Here is a 17,689-nt window from a genome sequence, read left to right on the forward strand (position 1 = left end):
TGAATTTCTAATTGCTCAGATCTGGGACTGATGACTGTTTTTTTAAATAAGGAAGTTATGCTTAAAGGAGAACTAAAGTAGCTATTCAATATCTGAACACACTATTCACGTAGGTGTGTGTTATGCGCTGTCAAGTCAGGTTGCTTCCAACTTACAGTAACCCCATGAAATAATCACCTCCAAAATGTCCTGTCATGCCTTGCTCAGATCTTGCAAACTAAATACCATGGCTTTCTTTATTGAGTCATGTTATCTAATTTTTGGTCTTCCTTTTTTCCTACTGCCTTCAACTTTTCCTAGCATTATTGCCTTTTTCATCGAGTCTTCTCATGATGTGACCAAATTACGATGCCCTCATTTTAGTCATTTTAGCCTCTAGGGAGAATTCAGGCTTGATTTGATTTAGAACCCACCTACTTGTGTTTTTGCTGTCCATTGTATCTGTCAAACTCTCCACCACATTTCAAATGAATCTGTTTTCTTCCTGTCTTATTTCTGGTAGAAGTTTTTATTTATTTTTAAATCTTCCTTTAGAACAAGACTGTTGCTACACCGAATCAAGGTGTTTGGGATATGAGAGGAAAGCAGTTCTATGCTGGCATTGAGATTAAAGTCTGGGCTGTTGCCTGCTTTGCTCCTCAGAAGCAATGCCGGGAAGACTTGTTAAAGTAAGTAACTCTGTACTTTGAATAGAGCGATTTTATTCCCTTTTCAGCTGATTCTGGTGACTCTGTTAAGCAGTCTTGTGCTGGCAGCAGTCATTCTGTGAAGGGGAAATCAGTGAACTGATGGCACAGAAATCTGCTTTCCTTTTAAATCATACACAAAACAGCATACAACCATTTTGAGATTTCTGAAAGCTGATAATGATGCAAGTTCTTTCCTAAACACCCAAAATTTAAATGGCCAATACCATTTACAAAATGTAAGAAACTACAAGTCAAGAGTTTAAGAATCCCTTGCTGGGTCACACTAAGGACTCATCTCATCTGGCACTCTTTCCAACAGTGGCTAGCTAGGTGACTTGGTGGGCACTGAAGGAGAGATGGGTGACTTCAGAATCTAGTATTCAGTCCATGTATTTAGATGTTCCTGATAGATACCATGGCTAATGGCCGTTAAGGCTTTTTCTCTAGATGTTTGTCTAATCATAATTCTGTAGCAATGGTGGAAAACCTGTGGGATTTTGAATTCTTGACTTGCTCACCTGTGGCTTCAAAATCTGGCTTTGTTTTATAGGAGTTTTACTGACCAGCTGCGGAAGATCTCCAAAGATGCAGGGATGCCGATCCAAGGACAGCCATGCTTTTGTAAATATGCGCAGGGTGCAGACAGCGTGGAGCCCATGTTCAAACACTTGAAGTTGACTTATGTTGGCTTGCAGCTAATAGTAGTGATCCTCCCTGGAAAGACACCAGTTTATGGTAAGGGGGGTGGGGGGGGAGAATGACACTTGACCTTTCAACTAGCTAGTACTAGTGCGATCATTGTGACTGATAATACATGCGCAAAGATACCTCTTTGGCTGATCAGCATAACCTTTCCCTTTGTAGTATGCTTACGTGAACTGGTTCTTTCTAATTTGTACAAGACCAGAGTATCCAGTCCAGCTAACTGAAAAATGGGTGGAATAATCACGTACGGTGACTTCTTGTTTTCCTTCTCAGCTGAGGTCAAGCGTGTTGGGGATACTCTCCTAGGCATGGCCACCCAATGCGTTCAGGTGAAGAATGTAGTCAAAACTTCTCCACAGACTCTCTCGAACCTCTGTCTGAAGATCAATGCAAAGCTTGGAGGAATAAACAATGTTCTTGTACCACATCAAAGGTCAGATTATACTTAAACCAGTAGAAAGGTCTTCATGTAGTAGGCACATAACCAATTGATTATAGTCTACCTTTTAATGCTATTAGTTCTGAACGCAAGGACTGAGAATGCTTGTGCTACGTAGCATCCTGCCTTACTAAACAAATTCCTAGATTTCTTATTTCTAGCATACAGATGTGGAGAACCATATCCATCTTGAGCCCATCTTTGTTGGCTCTCCTTTTGGTTTCATGTTTTTGCCTGTATGCCACTATGTGGTGGCTAGAATGATACGCTTTTCCACATGACCATCCCTTTTCTTCCTGTAGAGCAAAAACAAAGCCAGTTTACTAGGAGTGCAGTTCTGTGTAGAGTTATTTCACTCCAAGCCCATTTAAATCAATGGACATAGATTAGAGAATTGCACCATAGGATTCTTAATAAAGCCACTCGCACTCCAAGCGACAGGATTCCAAATGTACAGTTCTGTGCAAAATCTACAATTCTAAATAAACTTGTGGTGTTCAGAGTCGATAGTCAAGATTAAGTTTTTTGAAACCCAGATTGCTTTATTTGAATGTGTTGTGGCACACTATTTGATTTTTGTTCTCATGCTACAATAGGACAAGTTGCTTGCCTTAGCTTAGATGCTGTTTTGAAGCAGAGTTTTTCCCCAGCTCCCCACAGTTGTGTGGTTCTGTGTGCCTTCTCGGTTTCCACCATCTTTTCTGCAATGTTTCCCAAACCTGCTTTACTGCAATGTTTGTGAAAGATTGGAGCAAAGTTGGGTTGGCACCCGCGTGACAAAGATGGTGAAGTCAAAATGTTCCTGATCCTGCCCACATTGGCCCCATTTTCCTTGCTCCAGTCCATCCTGGCACCCATTCTCCCTGCGGCCACTGGAGGGCTTTTTTAGTCTTCAAATTGGCAGTTGACATATAATAGCATTATAACAACCTGTCTGTAAGTTCTTCTGAATTCCAGGCTTCATCCCTTTAAGAAATTGTGTAGAGACGCTATCCCCTTTATCTCTTCAATGAAAGGGTGGGGGGCTCTACAGACTTTTAAAAAATAAAAGCTGAGAGTTCAGAGGAATTAGTTAACAGAATTGTAATTAAGCTGGTTGGCTCAGTTCTGCCAAGCTAGATACTGAACTTCTGTTGGCCTGAACCAGAACAACAGAAATGTGGCTTCTTGCTTTGCTTGAATAGTTGCTGAACCACTTTAACCTGGACTTCCCACATTCAAGCCCCACACTTTTAGCTACTATAAAACACTGTTGCTCTGATGTTTTATTTCTGATTCTGCCCAGGCTAAATCTGTGTGAGTCAGCGCCTACATTAAGCCGGAAGTATAGAATAATAATGTCCAGCTGGTTGTCCTTTCTGAGTTTCCAAATGAAACCTCCTCTTTTGTCCATTCGTACAGGCCGTCTGTATTCCAGCAGCCAGTGATCTTCCTGGGAGCAGATGTCACTCACCCACCTGCTGGGGATGGGAAGAAGCCTTCCATCGCCGCGGTAGTAGGCAGCATGGATGGCCACCCCAGTCGCTACTGTGCTACAGTGCGGGTTCAGACCTCCCGCCAGGAGACTTCCCAGGAACTTCTGTACAGCCAAGAGGTGATCCAGGACCTTACCAACATGGTGCGAGAACTGCTGATCCAGTTCTATAAATCCACACGTTTCAAGCCCACACGGATCATCTACTACAGGGGAGGCGTGTCAGAAGGGCAGATGAAGCAGGTATTGGTCTGGCAAGGCTTGCTGGGGTGTTTGTGTTTTCCCTCAAAGTTGTGAAGCTTGGGAGAGAAGTGCTTGTGCTGTGAGACGGGAATTCAACTTGGTCCACTTGAAAGAGAGGGTCTTGCTGAAATGCACCTGTTCAGAAATGGGAGTTATCCAGATGTGCAAGTCTGTTGGGAGGACCACATGCTAATAGACTGTGCCACTTGAGCCAGTATCAAGTCTTAATGCTCTGGTGACCACCACCACCCCACTGCTTCTCCTGGGAAGGTTTGGCATGTTGGAAAAAGCCAATAAAACATCAGATGGGTCCTGGTTCTGGATCACTGTTCTGCATTTTTCTTCCAAAGCCACAACTTGGGATTTATAAGAGCAAGTAATGCCACAGTTTTCCTCACGGAAGCAATTTGTCTGAATCCATGTAAAATCTAAACATGGAGTTGCTGTTATGTAGGATATGGTTTAGTGGAATGGATTCCTGACTTACTTCCAATCCTAAAATCATGTTAACTCTTAAACTGCTTGGGAGAGGGTTTAATCTTTGCAATAGATGCTCCCTTATTCTCAGGTGTGGCATCCTAGCACTAGCAGAAAGGGCTGGTCGATGGTGTGAGTTAAACTGCTTCCCTGTGTACATCTGCCATTACAGCAGGCTGTGTTAATGGTAGCATGTGAGAGATCTGTGTACATGACTCTGAAACCTTTATGAGCCAGGTGCTGGTAACACAATATGTGATCAACCTGTTTCTATTAGAGAAAGCAGCTAATTGTGCTTTGAATGTTTTCCCATGTTGTTTATGTTGGGAATCCAACAAAAATATTTTCACAATCTGTTCAACTGTCTTAACGCCAGCCTTTAAATTTTTTAGGTAGCTTGGCCAGAACTCATAGCAATCCGGAAGGCCTGCATCAGTTTGGAGGAAGACTATAGACCAGGAATCACTTACATTGTTGTACAGAAAAGGCATCACACAAGACTTTTCTGTGCTGACAAAACTGAAAGGGTAGGTGATACAAGATTTGGTAGAGGCATGGGCAGATCCTTCTAAAAACTGCACGATTACCATACAACTTTTAGGAAAGGTGGGATTTCATAAGGTCACTTTTTCTCATGCTGCAGTAGGTTGTGATGAGACACATCTTGCAAGATGTTACAATTTCTTTATTGAGTTCATTTATATACTTTCAGTTACTTGATTCACATTGACCCAGTATGACCAGCCCAGAGGTCTGTCTGAGAAATTGATAGGCTGTGTGTGACTGAGAGGCTGAAGTTACGTAGCAAATTCAGACCCAGCAGTGTAATATCTTTGAGGTACTCAAATAATATAACGTAACTCATGCTTGCCTTGGAGCTTTGAAAAATGGGTGAAGAAAGGCCAGAGATACTGCTGCAACAGAATAGTTGTCACCTCTTTCAGGTGATACTTCACAACCATACTCAATATTGCTGAATATTGTGGTTCTGGCCATACCTGATGTATGAGCCAAAAGGGCTCTGGTGCAAGGAACTGGCTGATTGTTGGTTAGGTATTGGTTCTTGTCCCACTTAGGTATTGGTTCTTGTCCCACTTTGCTGGACTGGTGATGCAAGGAGAGCTTTTAAGTGCATGTTGCTGTTAGGGTCCAAGAAAGTTTTTTTTTAAAAAAACCTGCTTTGGTCCTGGTCTAAAATTGTACTGTGAACAAAGATGGATTTGCTTCTAACACAATGCATCTAATAGGTTGGGAAGAGCGGCAATGTTCCGGCAGGCACTACTGTGGACAGCACCATCACGCACCCCTCTGAATTTGACTTTTACCTCTGTAGTCATGCAGGGATTCAGGTAAGTGGCGTTTGTACAGCATCTTGATAGCTGATGGTTTGCTCTCAACTTTACATTTGTTGAGGCTGTCCTACACCAGCCGCAGATTTCATTTAAGCCACTGATATGTGCATTGAGAGGCCCTAATGCAGGAAAGATTTTCTTACCCCAGTGGGACTGCTACATCAAGCCTTCTGGAACTCAATGTGATGATTCCTTTTTTATATATGTATTGATACCCTGCTTTTCTCCTTAGTGGGAACCCAAAGCAGCTTACATTTTTCTTCTTTCTTCCATTTATCCTCACAACAATCCTCTGAGGTAGGTTAGGGTGAGTATGCGTGGCTGGCCAATGGTCACCCAGCAAGCTTCTGTGGCAGAGCAGGATTTTGAACCTGGGTCTCCCATATCATAGTCTGACACACTAACCACTATACTACGCTGGCTTTTTATTCCTGGTAAACCATTTACCTGTGAATTGAGAAACCTTTCCCCAAGAAAAATAGGATTATCGTTCCTGGGGCTAAACAGCACCCTTCAGAAAGGAGGGGCAAAAAAGCCTTCACTAACAGGTACCCAGTCGTCTCTCTCAAGCGTTGTCACTCTTTTAAATTTGTGAAGGACTTACAGTTCTCCTTCTCTGTAGGGAACCAGCCGCCCTTCTCACTATCAAGTCCTGTGGGATGACAACTGCTTCACTGCTGACGAATTACAGCTGCTGACATATCAACTGTGTCACACTTACGTCCGGTGCACGCGTTCTGTCTCGATCCCTGCTCCAGCATATTATGCCAGGCTGGTAGCCTTTAGGGCAAGATACCATCTTGTGGACAAAGACCATGACAGGTGAGGAGTTACCAAGTAGGTCTTGGAGAAAAATGTGTGCTTCTGTTCCATGGTGCCAAGAATCTGTTAGGTTGCATTCCGTGCAAACAGTAACATCAAAACTAGTTGTCCTCTTCTTTTCATCATGGACTTCAGCATTGTACCCATCCCACTTTATTTCAGAGGAAAAGGGCTCATTTTTCCATTGTAAACATTAGGGGTGAATAGTAGTCGTGCTTGTTTTTTGCTGTTGCTGTATAGGCAGTGTTCACATGCATGCCCTGTCTTGAGTGCTCCTGCTTTCCTGCATTGTAGTATGGAATTGCATCTCAGTTTGCCCTGCTCTGGTTAAGGAGGATGGTGGGGCTGCTGAGGCTGCATTTAGCAGGACATGGCCACACAAAGTTGTCCCCTCTTTAGAGGCTTTTTGAGCAGCAGCAATTCAAAGTAGTGCTTGCTCAAACTTCAGGATACTTCCAGAGGAACCATAGCGCAGTGTTAGAGAAGGTGCATCATGTATAAAAGATCTCGCTTTCCATTTCTGGCATGTTTAGTTGGAGTTTCTTGTGTCAAGGGTAGGAATTCACTCTGCCTCAGCCCCTGCTAAATTGCTGCCAGTCAGTGAAGAACGCTTTTTCCCTCCTGTGGCAGAGGACAGTTACAGAGTTATTTTTCCTTTTCATCAGAATCCGATAGAACATGGTCTCAAGCTTTTATCCGTATGTGTGCCTAAAAGTTCTCTCCCTCCTGCTCCCTGTCTGCATGTGTCTCCTTGCATAAAGACCTGTTTTTCCTTCTAATATCTTTAAAAAAAAAAAAAAAACTTCTGAGTCTGCATTCTTCCTCCAACAAAAATGCCAAATTACTTATTTGAATTAACTGTTCCAAAGTATAGAAGAGCTTTTATGTTAGCACGCCTGAATGCCCTTCCTTCAGCTGTGATGCTAGGAAGAGTCAGTAGAATTCACTATTCAGATAGACTCTGCAATTGTTGTAGCAATAAAATTGACTCCATAGACCACATTTTCTTCAATTGTCCTAAATTTTCAGAATTAAGAGCTGAATTGATCTCTCCATTATTTAATCGGAACTCTTTCTCCAGAAGCAAAATAATCTTGGCTGCTCAGGGACAAAGATAAACTACTCTGTGTGTAGCAAAATCTTTGGCAGTTGTTCAGTTACATGATAATTTGTTTAGGTTTTCTTTCCATGGGATGAGGGTTTTTTGTTGATGACTTAAGTTGTAAAAACAGTAAGAAGTAAAGTTTGAATGACATGAGGGTCAAATTTCTTTCTCCAGAAGGGCCAATATCATTCATGAAGTGGGCTCCTTCTTCCTGTCGCATTGAATTGTTTGGCAGTGAGTGTTGGGTACAAGTGTGGGTGGGTGCCCTGCCTGATGTGAAACTGAGGTAAGTTCCACTTGGGAAAGAAGAAAAAGAGGAGGTGTCTTTCTCTTATGTTCAGGGTTCCTCTCAAGCCCTGCTTGAATGAATGAAAGAATATTCTAAGAGCTGTGGTATGAGCGCAAGATGATTGGTGACCAGGTCTTCCCAGCAGTTATGTAGGCTCTCCGGGAAAATATGAATTGTAAGATTTATCCAGTGCCCAAAATTGAGCACGATCTGATTTAGCAAAATTTGTTTTGACTTGCGTTTAGTAACCAAAAGATTAAAAAGTACCCCACAGCAATTGTATATCCTAATAGCAACAGCTACGTGACTTGCAGTATTTTATTAGCAGAAGATTAAAATGTGGTTTAAATGTTAAATGCCAATCAATTCAGACCTTATGTGAAAATTATATAATGTATTTCCTATGCATCATTTAAGGCTGGTGGGGAGTGCAGCAGGAACTGTTGACACGCTAATAATTTTAGGTCAACCAAAGAACTGTGTGTAATACACGGTGGACACGGTTGTTCACTTTTCTGTCTCAACAGAATTTAACTCTTCTCCGTGGAGGTCTTTTTCATTGCCACTCTCCATGGCACCACTTGCTAGTTTGCCACCAGATTGGTGGCTGCAACATCCCATCCATCATACAAGAGAAAGGCACTTACATTAGAATTGTTAGTTTTGATTTTGATTTGACTGACAGAACCCATCAGCTGAATTTGTAACTTGATTTTTAAAAATTAGATTATATACATTTGCAGTTGTAGTCCCTCCCCTGCCATTTACAAATTATCCCTAGGAATTGTCCCACAATTCCTAAGGATAATTCTGTCTTTGAAACTGCCAAGCTTGCCTAATATTATATTAACAGTGGCGTGCTTTCTTTATTTTATGAATCAGTGCATCTTCAGAAATGGAAAGATTTCCACAGGGGGGAAAAAAGTGCTGGAAAGTTTTCTATCCCACATCTGTGTCTCAGCCCAGTGGAAGATGGCTTGGGAGCAGGGGTGGGGGTGGGGTAGATGATTCTGGTCAGCAATTAATCTTAAGGATGAATGTGACGAGTGTGTGGAGGCACTTGGGTCTCTACTCTCACTGTGTAAAATTTCCTGCATGTGAGTTCTGCTGCCACTGACACCACTTTCTCATTTATTTTCCTCCGTGTTGGCATTTGGACGGGTGTGGGAAGCAAGTGGCATGTTTTAAAATGGAGAAGCAGCAACTGGAGCCCCCAGAGCCAAATCTTAAGTCAACACTGAAACAAGGGACTTGGGGGCAGGATAGGGTTGGTGGAGACGAGTCAAGGAACAGTGTCTTATTTACTTACTATTTTTATACCCTGCTTTCCCCCTCAGTGGTTACCCAACATGGCTTACAGCATTGTTCTCCCTTCCATTTTATCCTCTCAGCAATCTTGTGAATTGGGCTAGGGTGAGAGCAAGTGGCTGTCCCAAGGTCACCCATCTAGCTTCTGTCACAGACTGGGGATTGCCAGACACTTTTAACTACTACACCACAGGTTGCCTTTTAACTTGGCGATCTCTTGCCCCTTACAGTGCTGAAGGTAGCCACGTGTCGGGACAGAGCAACGGCCGTGACCCTCAAGCGCTTGCCAAGGCGGTGCAGATCCATCACGACACCCAGCACACCATGTATTTTGCCTGAGGACCACCTGAGGAGCTGAGGCAAAAGCGGCTGCCTTGGCTGGCAGGCGCACCGACTGCTACTGATGGTCAGGGCCACGTTTGGCCTTGGGCTGCCACCACCAACAGCTCTCCGGTGGGTTGCACCGAAACAGCATTTGCAGCAACATCTGATGCAGACATGCGATTGAGCCATTTTTATTTTGTGGTTTTCAGTAAATTGAAATTTCATAAGGACAGTCTTTGCATTGGACTGAATTTTTACCTCAAAGCGCAAAAGGCTGATCATCCTTCAAAAAAAAAAGTTTTTAAATGGACTTGGCACGAAAGGTTTTTATTGAAATATTTTGCTAATCGGTTTTTCAGTTACCTCCTTGTTGTCCCCCATTAAGCTTACCAAGAAAGCTGAATTGCTCCTGAGCCGCTTTCCCCACTTCTTAGCGAATCTCCAGATATGGCAAACCATCTTATTCCACTGTTCTGCTATGTGGGGGGGTGGGGGCATATACATATATATAGACTTTATGAATGGAATTTTTACTGTAAAACGCCTTTCAACAAACATCAACTTTCAGAGGTATTGCTGTTCTTCTTTTCTTTGTCCAGTTTTCCTAGTCCTGTTTTTTTGTAAATCTCTTTGGCAGTCATGGGCTGCTGCAAAGCAATTGCACTATTATTGCAAATTCATCTAGGTGGTTCTTACTCTGTGAATGTGTAGCGTGAGCAGACAGCGGTACCCTTCGGCAGATCTAAACGAAAGACGCAACTGCCACTGTATGCTTCGCAACGCTGAACTGCTTCTCCCCTTAAAAAGTAAGTGACAAAGTTCTAAAAGATTAGTTTTAGGTATTTTTTCAGACATTACAAAAAGTGCCCATTTTATGCTGCTGTGTTTGATGAATCAGTCATTTTTAATACTCTTTTTCATAGAAGGTTTTAACTTTGGCAATAAATATTTTTTTTAAAGTATACCCTGGCCGTAACTTTTCTAGCTGAGCTTTACGTGAGTTACAGCCAACCTTTCTCATGTAGGTTGACTCTTAACTATCCTGAAGAGAAAATTAGACCGTTCTGAAAAGGGGATCAGAAGAGGCTCCCTTCATGCTTTTTACAGATGATTATTTTTAACTGTTTTATATTCACCATTGATCTGTACGCCTCCCTTTTTATAAGGTTAGAAAGTGGGCGGTCCGCATAGGAAAGGCTTTGCCAATATGTACAGCTGTGTATAGTGTGACAGTTGCAATCTGAAGATTTTTACCAGCATTTTAAAACGTTGTTCCTCCAAGAATTTAGATTGCTCGCATGTACAGTACCATTCAATAGCATGTGTGAAGTGTAAATTTAATATTCATCTTGACCTGTTTCTATATATTAGGACTCTTACTTGCTTGAGTCTTTCCCACTAAAATATTTAATTCAGAAGGGAGGGGGGAGCTGCAGATGTGGTAGTGTTACATTGAGACTAGCTTGTAAGTGTTAGCGCAAGATGCTTTAAATCCCTAGTTTTTAACCTATGTAATGTGACACCACTGTGAAAATTTGGAATATTGCCAATAATTGCACTCTTAAGTCTCTAAAATGGGCAGGTGGTGTTGCAGAGTTCTGACCTGGTGAGGTCAGCAGGTACACTGTTGCAGTTTTGATTTCCTTCAGTCTTTGACATAAAGCTTGTAAATAAATGAAAGTTTACATTTCTAAATACTCTTATTCAGCTGTACACAAAGGAGTACGCTGAAGGCCGTCTTCATAAAGCAGTTTTGCGAGCTCCTTCCAGAACTGTGGGGGGACAACAGGCTTTTAAAGTTTCCTCTTCCCGCTTGGAAATGGGAGTGAAGCAAGTTCAGCTCTGGTACCTAGTGTTAAACAGGTTGAGATACTAGGTTTCTTCTTTCTTTCTCTTATTTTAAAGAATACCTCACTTAGGTAATAAAAATCAGGACATGTGGGTAGGGAGAGTAACCGCTGCTTCAGTTAGCCTGCTGCTTTTCTTTCTTTTTCCTTTTTCTAATTTTTAAATACTTGTTCAGGGAGAAGATGCAAGAATTGAACTCCTGCTGGCCCTAATGTGTGGAGAACTAAGGCACCTTGAAGAGTTATAAGCACCTCTTTTAGTGTGTAGGATTTTGTTTGTATTGCACTAGGTGTAAGAGCATGGCAGAGAGAGAAGGGAGGGCATAAAGAAAAGATTGGCAGGTGTCCTAGCGCCAGGCAGCTCTTGTGCAGCCTGGGCAAAGAGAGTTGTTCTTTCTCGGTCTGCCTGCCAGGAGGGCCAGCTCTTTGAATCTCATGAAAGAAAAACAAGGCCAGGGCTAGCTGAAATGGTCTTTCATCTTCTGTAATAGGGGGGGGGAAGCTCTGACTGGTATATTTTTCTGTGTGTTAAGACAACAAGCTATTGTTGAGACTTCTGTATTTTTTTTTTTGCATTGTCACAATGAATTTATCATCCAAAAAAAGTCTACGGAGAAACTTTTTGCCAACTTTTGCACTTTCTTGGAGTTTTTCATGAATTATTTTCCTCTATGCTTTATTAAAATTTTCCTCCCCTCTATTGGAAAAGTTTTTGTGCAAAAATGTTCAGCTATTGCTGAAGAGTGCAGTGATGTCTTTTGAGTGGGGACATTTCAAAGCTAAGGCTTTATTAGAGTCATTTGGTGTGGGGCGGCACAAACAATGTAAGGTCTTCAGGACTAATAACTGCAAGATCCGATTGCAGCAATACTGTTGTGTGGCTGAGTCTGAGGCTCTGCTTGTCAGAGCAAACCCGATATCCCCACCCCAATGGACTGAATTGTTATGCATGTGTCAATCAATGGGAAGACGTGCATTCTGTAGCTGTAGTTCTTAGGGTGTTTGGGATTGTGTTTAATTTTTTTTCCTTTGGTTTAAAGCCTGTTGGCTGTTGTTTAGCTATATGTTGTGGAAGATTTTTTCAAATGTAGCATATGGGAGTGCAAGGGGGGGAGGGCATCGGGAAGGGGGCAGTTGGTATTTAAAGTGCAGCAAACTCCTGCTTCCCCTCCAAAAATGATCATCCTTTTTTTGTGAGCAGTCCAATCCTGACAAGGTTCTCAAAAGCACTTAGTTTGTAGCAGATCCTGGGGGTTCAGTTTAACTCCTATATTGTGAGAGGATGTAACTTTGCCTGGCACAAGAAGGTGACCTCCAAAGAGGGCATCATCATGGGGTTGCTGGTGGCAGCCCATTCACAGGCAGTCTACATCGTGTGATCCAAAAACGTATCTGCTCCTCTCCCCTTATATCAAAAAAGCCTTTGCCTCCTAATGGGCACGAGGCCTCGCTTTTTGTTCTGATTCCTTCATACAGCTCCACCTCACCCACCCACCCACCCCCAACTACTTTTGTGGATGTGCTGTAGAATTTTTTTCCCCTTCTCTTCTTGCTCAATAGCAAGGCTGTTGCTCTGCTTTCATTTTAGGAAAGAAGAGCTTGGAGGGCATTGTATCAATACTGTTTTCAGCTGCAAGGTTTTTTTCCTTGTGCAATTTGAGGAAAGAACATATGTGAATATCACGTAAAGAGTTTTCTTTATACCTTGCTATTGACACTTTTGTGATATTTCTATGTCTAGAGCCTGAAACTTGTATGTAAAACTTGTTTGCATTTGTTCATTTTTGACTTCTAATGTATTTTTTTTCCTTTTTGATTCTATATTGTTAGACTTGTAATGTTTTAAATTGTATTTTATTAAAATTGGACTGGATGTATGTTTATAGCAATACGAGGTACTTTTTTTCTTTGGGGAAAAAAACAAAAATCCTTATTTAGGGAGAGGGGTTAGCAGCCCCTCACTGCGGTAATTTGCTGGCTGTGTATAACTGCAATGTATTTTTTCTTAGCCTGCAGGGATTTTGTGTTCATGTGTCCAAAAAATAAATAAATAAAGGCATTTGTGTGCCAAATGTTTTCTTTATTAGTGTATAATAAAAAGAGCCTGATTTTTTTTGCATGTAACAGAAATGTCTAATTTAAAGTCTAAACAGGGCTTAATAATACAACAAAGGAAACTAATTTTTAGTAATATATAAACTCAAAAATGTGATACTTACAAATCTATTTACTTTTTATTCTGCTTTTCTTGTGGAGGCTCAAGGCAGATTACAAAATTTAAAAACTGATCACTAGGGAACAATATGACATACAATAACCTGTGTAATAAGATTGGATTATGGAAATTAGTAGACAGTGCAGGAAGAACCAGATAATGCATACACTGAATAGCACCATAAACTACCGCCCTTGTCCGTTTTTGAAAGTGCCCTCTTGAACCACTGCATTTTACACATTCTAAAGAATAATGGTGCGGGAACCATTCTGACCACGTCAGACAGACCATTCCATGAAGAGGGAGCCACAACAAAGAATGCTGCTCAGGTATGGACGGCTGCTGAACTTACTCATTTGCGGAGTGTCATCTTCAGGAGAATTTGCTCAGATGAACACACCTGTTGCAGTGAGGCACACCAAGAGCAATGGCTTTTTAGAGTTGGACAACGTAAGAGTCAATGAACTGAGAAATAATTGGTATCAATGGAGCAACTGCAGAGCAGGCGTAATAGGCACACTCTGCTTACCACCGGGCAGTAATCAAGCTGTGGTATTCTGCACCAGGTGAAGACACTGGGGTGTCTTCAAGGGCAGACCCATGTAGAATGTATTTCAGTAGTCTAGCATTGAAGTTACTGTGGTATAGGTCTGTGTGAACAGATGAGCTGGGTCAAGAAAGACTGTAGAGAAAGGCAGGTTGTAAATGTTATAAACAAATATAAACAAAATATGTGAAGATAAAATAGCATTTTTTGCAGCTGAATCAACTTGCTTCTCCAGCAGTAATGCTGCTTCCAGTATGATCCCTATAGTCTTAACTAAGTCAGCAAGGGTCAGCTGAACCCCATGGAATATGGAATTTCTTGGCACAGAGCACTATGACGGGTGAGAGCAGAGATGTATAATTGAGAGATGATGTTTTAGAATATGCATCCTGTATAAATGTTTGAAATTGAAGAAACTGCTCCCCCCCCCAGCAAAAGACTGTTTTTGCTTGTGAATGGTACAAGACTTTTAGAGCCTGGCTTCTCTGTCTTATTTAGCAATCTCTCTGGCTTCTTAAATCACAAGAGGTAAATTTTTAAATGCACATGGAAGATGTTCTTGAAAGATTCTTCTGATTATCTAGGCTAGACATTGATGTGGGGGAAGAGGAAGAGAAGCTGAATCCTGTCCCTCTTCTACATTCTGTTCTTCTGTACTGGTTTATTTAAAGCTTTGATAAATCGGCCTTTCAGAAAACAGATCCAAGGTGAAACAAGAATAAAGAATAAAAAAGAATAAGAATAAAAGAGCAGCAGCAATAGCAAATGTTAAAAAGCTGAAACCAGAATGTTGGAAACCCACTATCCGCAAAAGCCTTTCGAGAACATTGGTTGTCATTTCCTCAGAACAGGATGTGGATCTTCCAGTGGCCTCAAAACACTGTTCCGTAAGACTAAAGTTGCAGCATGTCTAGCTCTGTATGCTCCTTTCCAGGGGCATCTGTAACCCTCTAACCAGTTTCTGGCAAGATTTCTGTGATCCACAGATGTAGAAAGATAATTATTTTGCTTACTTTGGGTTGGATCCTAACTAGTTCCGTACTGACCAGTTTCCAGAGGCAGTATGGGACTTTGCTTCTCTCCCTCCCCCCCCCCCCATTTCCATGCAATGCTGTTCCTATGGTGTAGGGACCTTGAGAAATGGCACGAAGGGGGGGGCGTTAACACTGGGAAGGGGTTATCAGTAGAAATTGCCAATTTAGTCTAGCTCCAGCCCAGTGTATGTAGGCTGCTTTTGAACAATTGGTAGCAGAGCAGCTAACGTGACAATATAAAACCCGTTTTCAGACAAGATACAGCTTGCAGACAGACCCTTTTGAACAGAAGGATCCTCAGTTCTGAACTCCTGGTGAAACTAAAATGTTTTGCCTCCTTAAGGAAAGGGGATGAAAGAGCCTTCAGAATATCCCATGAGATAATGTTTACCATAGAAAAGATCTTGTTCATAAGAGATGTTGACAAAAAAGGGTACCCAGAAGATAAAATCTCTGGTTACAAACATTGGTGCCCTTCTTAGCCAACTATTATTGGTAGTGGTAAGTACCTTCATGTCACAGCTGACTTAGGACAACCCCATAGAGACACACAGAGATGGTCTGACGTTGCTCACCTCTGCGTAGTTACTGTGGACTTACTCAGTGGCGGTGTGCTAAGTACTAACCAGAGCCAACCCTTCTTAGCTTGTGAGATTTGAAAATAAAGCAGGGACGTGGACCAGTATATTGGAGAAACACTCTCTAAGGACTTGGTTTTATGTTGTAGAAATGGGTCTCCTCTGCCTTCCCCACATTCTCATCATGGATATGCAGGCTGCTCCAGTTGGGTGGGGTAAATAGTTGGGCTTTCTTCACGGCTGGGTCTGAACTCATCTACTATGGCTTCGTCCAACAGACATGTATTCCTTTCATTAGGCACCAAGCAAAATAACATAAAATGAAAGTTAGGGGTTCTGCAGAATGTGTCAGCATGCTGATGAAATTGGGTCCCAATAAAGGGTATTTGAGAGCCAGTGTGGTGTAGAGGTGGGAGTGCTGGCCTAGGATCTGGAAGAACTGAACCTCCACTCCGCCATGGGAAACTGCTAGATGACCTTGGACCAATGGCTCCCTCTCAGCCTAACTTACCTCACAGGGTTGTTGTGGAAATAAAATGGAGAGAGGAATCATGTAAGTTCCCTTGGGTCCCCATTAGTGAAAAGGGTGGAGTATAAATAAAATTTACATGGCTTGTATGTCTTGATTTCGTTTTGGACAAACGCAGCTCTTTACCTCTTTCTACTTTTGAGTGTGACCCAAACTGTGTCCTGAAGGAAGGGGCTCCCAGTCTTAAATCTAACTGTCCACAACCTTCTCTGAATCAAGAGATGAAACCAGTTCAGGTCTGTGAAAGATGAAGACGACTCTGGCACCTAATTCTGGCTCTAGAAGTCTCCAAACTCTTGGCTCAGTCTGCACAGGTACCAAGCCCATCCATGTGACTACACCTTTGATGGCTCAAAGAATAACACAAGTAAGCAATCCATGTTGATTTCACTCGCTTCAGGGAAATGGTTATGTAGGTATTGTGTCAGGCTATGTTATAGTCGGCGGGGGTGGGTGGGGGGTGAGGACGGTGCAGTGTTCAAGCTGGCACATTTATTGACACTAACCATGAATCTTTCTAAGGTGGCAGTGTGAATGACAAAAAATAACAAAACTAGGCCACTGGCAGACAAACTAAGGGGATCTTTACCTACTTGCCCCAAGAATGTAGGAAAAACTGATTTCGTCAAATAACCCAAAGAGGGGAAAGTCCTCAAAAACTGGCCTTATTAAGGCAGAATATGCTCCAAGAGTGCAGAAAATTGAGTTCAGATGAGTGGGATCAGCTTGTTCCAGCAGTAAAGAGCTCAGGGAAAGATTTGATGGAGGCAGGGTTTCCAAGTTGTGCCCCTCCCCCACTGCTCAAGAGCCCAGCTTGTCAGTTTCTTAAATGAAAGTGACTACCTTGTAAGAAATTGGTTACCAAGTGGCAAAGGAGAGTCAGAATGGAGGGGTGTGTGTGTGTTGGCATTCCCTGTCCTGTGTGTTAGAGTTGAAAGAGGTACTCGGTGAGCAGGGGAGGCTCCTTGCTATTCTGACATGGAAGTAGCTTTGTGAAATGGCAGTTTTGCTAGACCAGACTTGATCCACCAAACTAGCCTTCTGTAAAACCTTGCTGCGTGCTATTTTCCCCCCTAGGCATTTTTGCTGTCATCTTCTCTATGATCAAAGCATTTCCAGCAGTTTCTGGCAACTCTGTGCCCAGCTCTGTCAGGTATGTTTTAGCCTATATTGGATCAGCTTTAACACATAACACCTTTTAGGTGTAACCTTAAGATAGTCCAAAACCTATGCCTGAAAAGGTGAATGGGTATTGGATTACCCTGTAACTCATACTTGTCAGAGAGATGTAAGCAGCTGTGGCTTCCAGATGATGTGTGTGCCCCGGATGGTAAATCCAGGGTTGCTGCTGGGTGATACATGAAACAATCCTTCAATGACTAGAGCAAAGCATGGCAATTGGACAGTTAATCATGTTCTCTTGCTCCTTGAATGAATTCTAAATGTGCTTTCAACTTTTGTTTTCCTGCAGAGGAGTTGAGGGCAGGAAAGAGTTGGAAAACTGTGTGTGCATGTGTCTTTCGTGCTGCCGTCAAGTCAATTCTGACTTACCGCAACCCTATAAATTGATGACCTCAAAACATCCTATCACTTGGCTCAGGTCTTGCCAACTGAAAGTCATGGCTTCCTTTACCGAGACAATTCATCTCTTGTTGGGTTTTCCTCTTTTCTTAGTGCCTTCAACTTTTCCTAGCGTTATTGTTTTTTTTACT

The 17,689-nt window shown here is 42.2% G+C and overlaps 1 protein-coding gene across 3 annotated transcripts in view; it reads left to right on the top strand.

The window, feature by feature from the left end:
• Positions 1-13,157, top strand: part of AGO4 (argonaute RISC component 4) — a 31,827-nt gene extending 18,670 nt beyond the window's left edge. The window contains exons 11-19 of one of the 3 annotated variants that reach the window (XR_008598269.1): positions 535-668; positions 1,240-1,424; positions 1,668-1,827; positions 3,235-3,550; positions 4,420-4,554; positions 5,275-5,376; positions 6,002-6,201; positions 9,134-10,033; positions 11,251-13,157. Coding sequence is in view for 2 of the 3 variants with exons in the window: in XM_054998988.1 (XP_054854963.1) it covers positions 535-668; positions 1,240-1,424; positions 1,668-1,827; positions 3,235-3,550; positions 4,420-4,554; positions 5,275-5,376; positions 6,002-6,201; positions 9,134-9,242 (1,341 nt within the window). In the remaining variant the exon portion in view is untranslated. Of the gene's footprint in view, positions 1-534; positions 669-1,239; positions 1,425-1,667; positions 1,828-3,234; positions 3,551-4,419; positions 4,555-5,274; positions 5,377-6,001; positions 6,202-9,133 lie in introns of all 3 variants that reach the window. The other 2 variants (XM_054998988.1, XM_054998990.1) reach the window with 2 other exon arrangements.
• The last annotated feature ends 4,532 nt before the right edge of the window (positions 13,158-17,689 follow it).

Source organism: Eublepharis macularius, chromosome 15 (genome assembly GCF_028583425.1).
Source record: "Eublepharis macularius isolate TG4126 chromosome 15, MPM_Emac_v1.0, whole genome shotgun sequence".
NCBI lineage: Eukaryota > Metazoa > Chordata > Lepidosauria > Squamata > Eublepharidae > Eublepharis > Eublepharis macularius.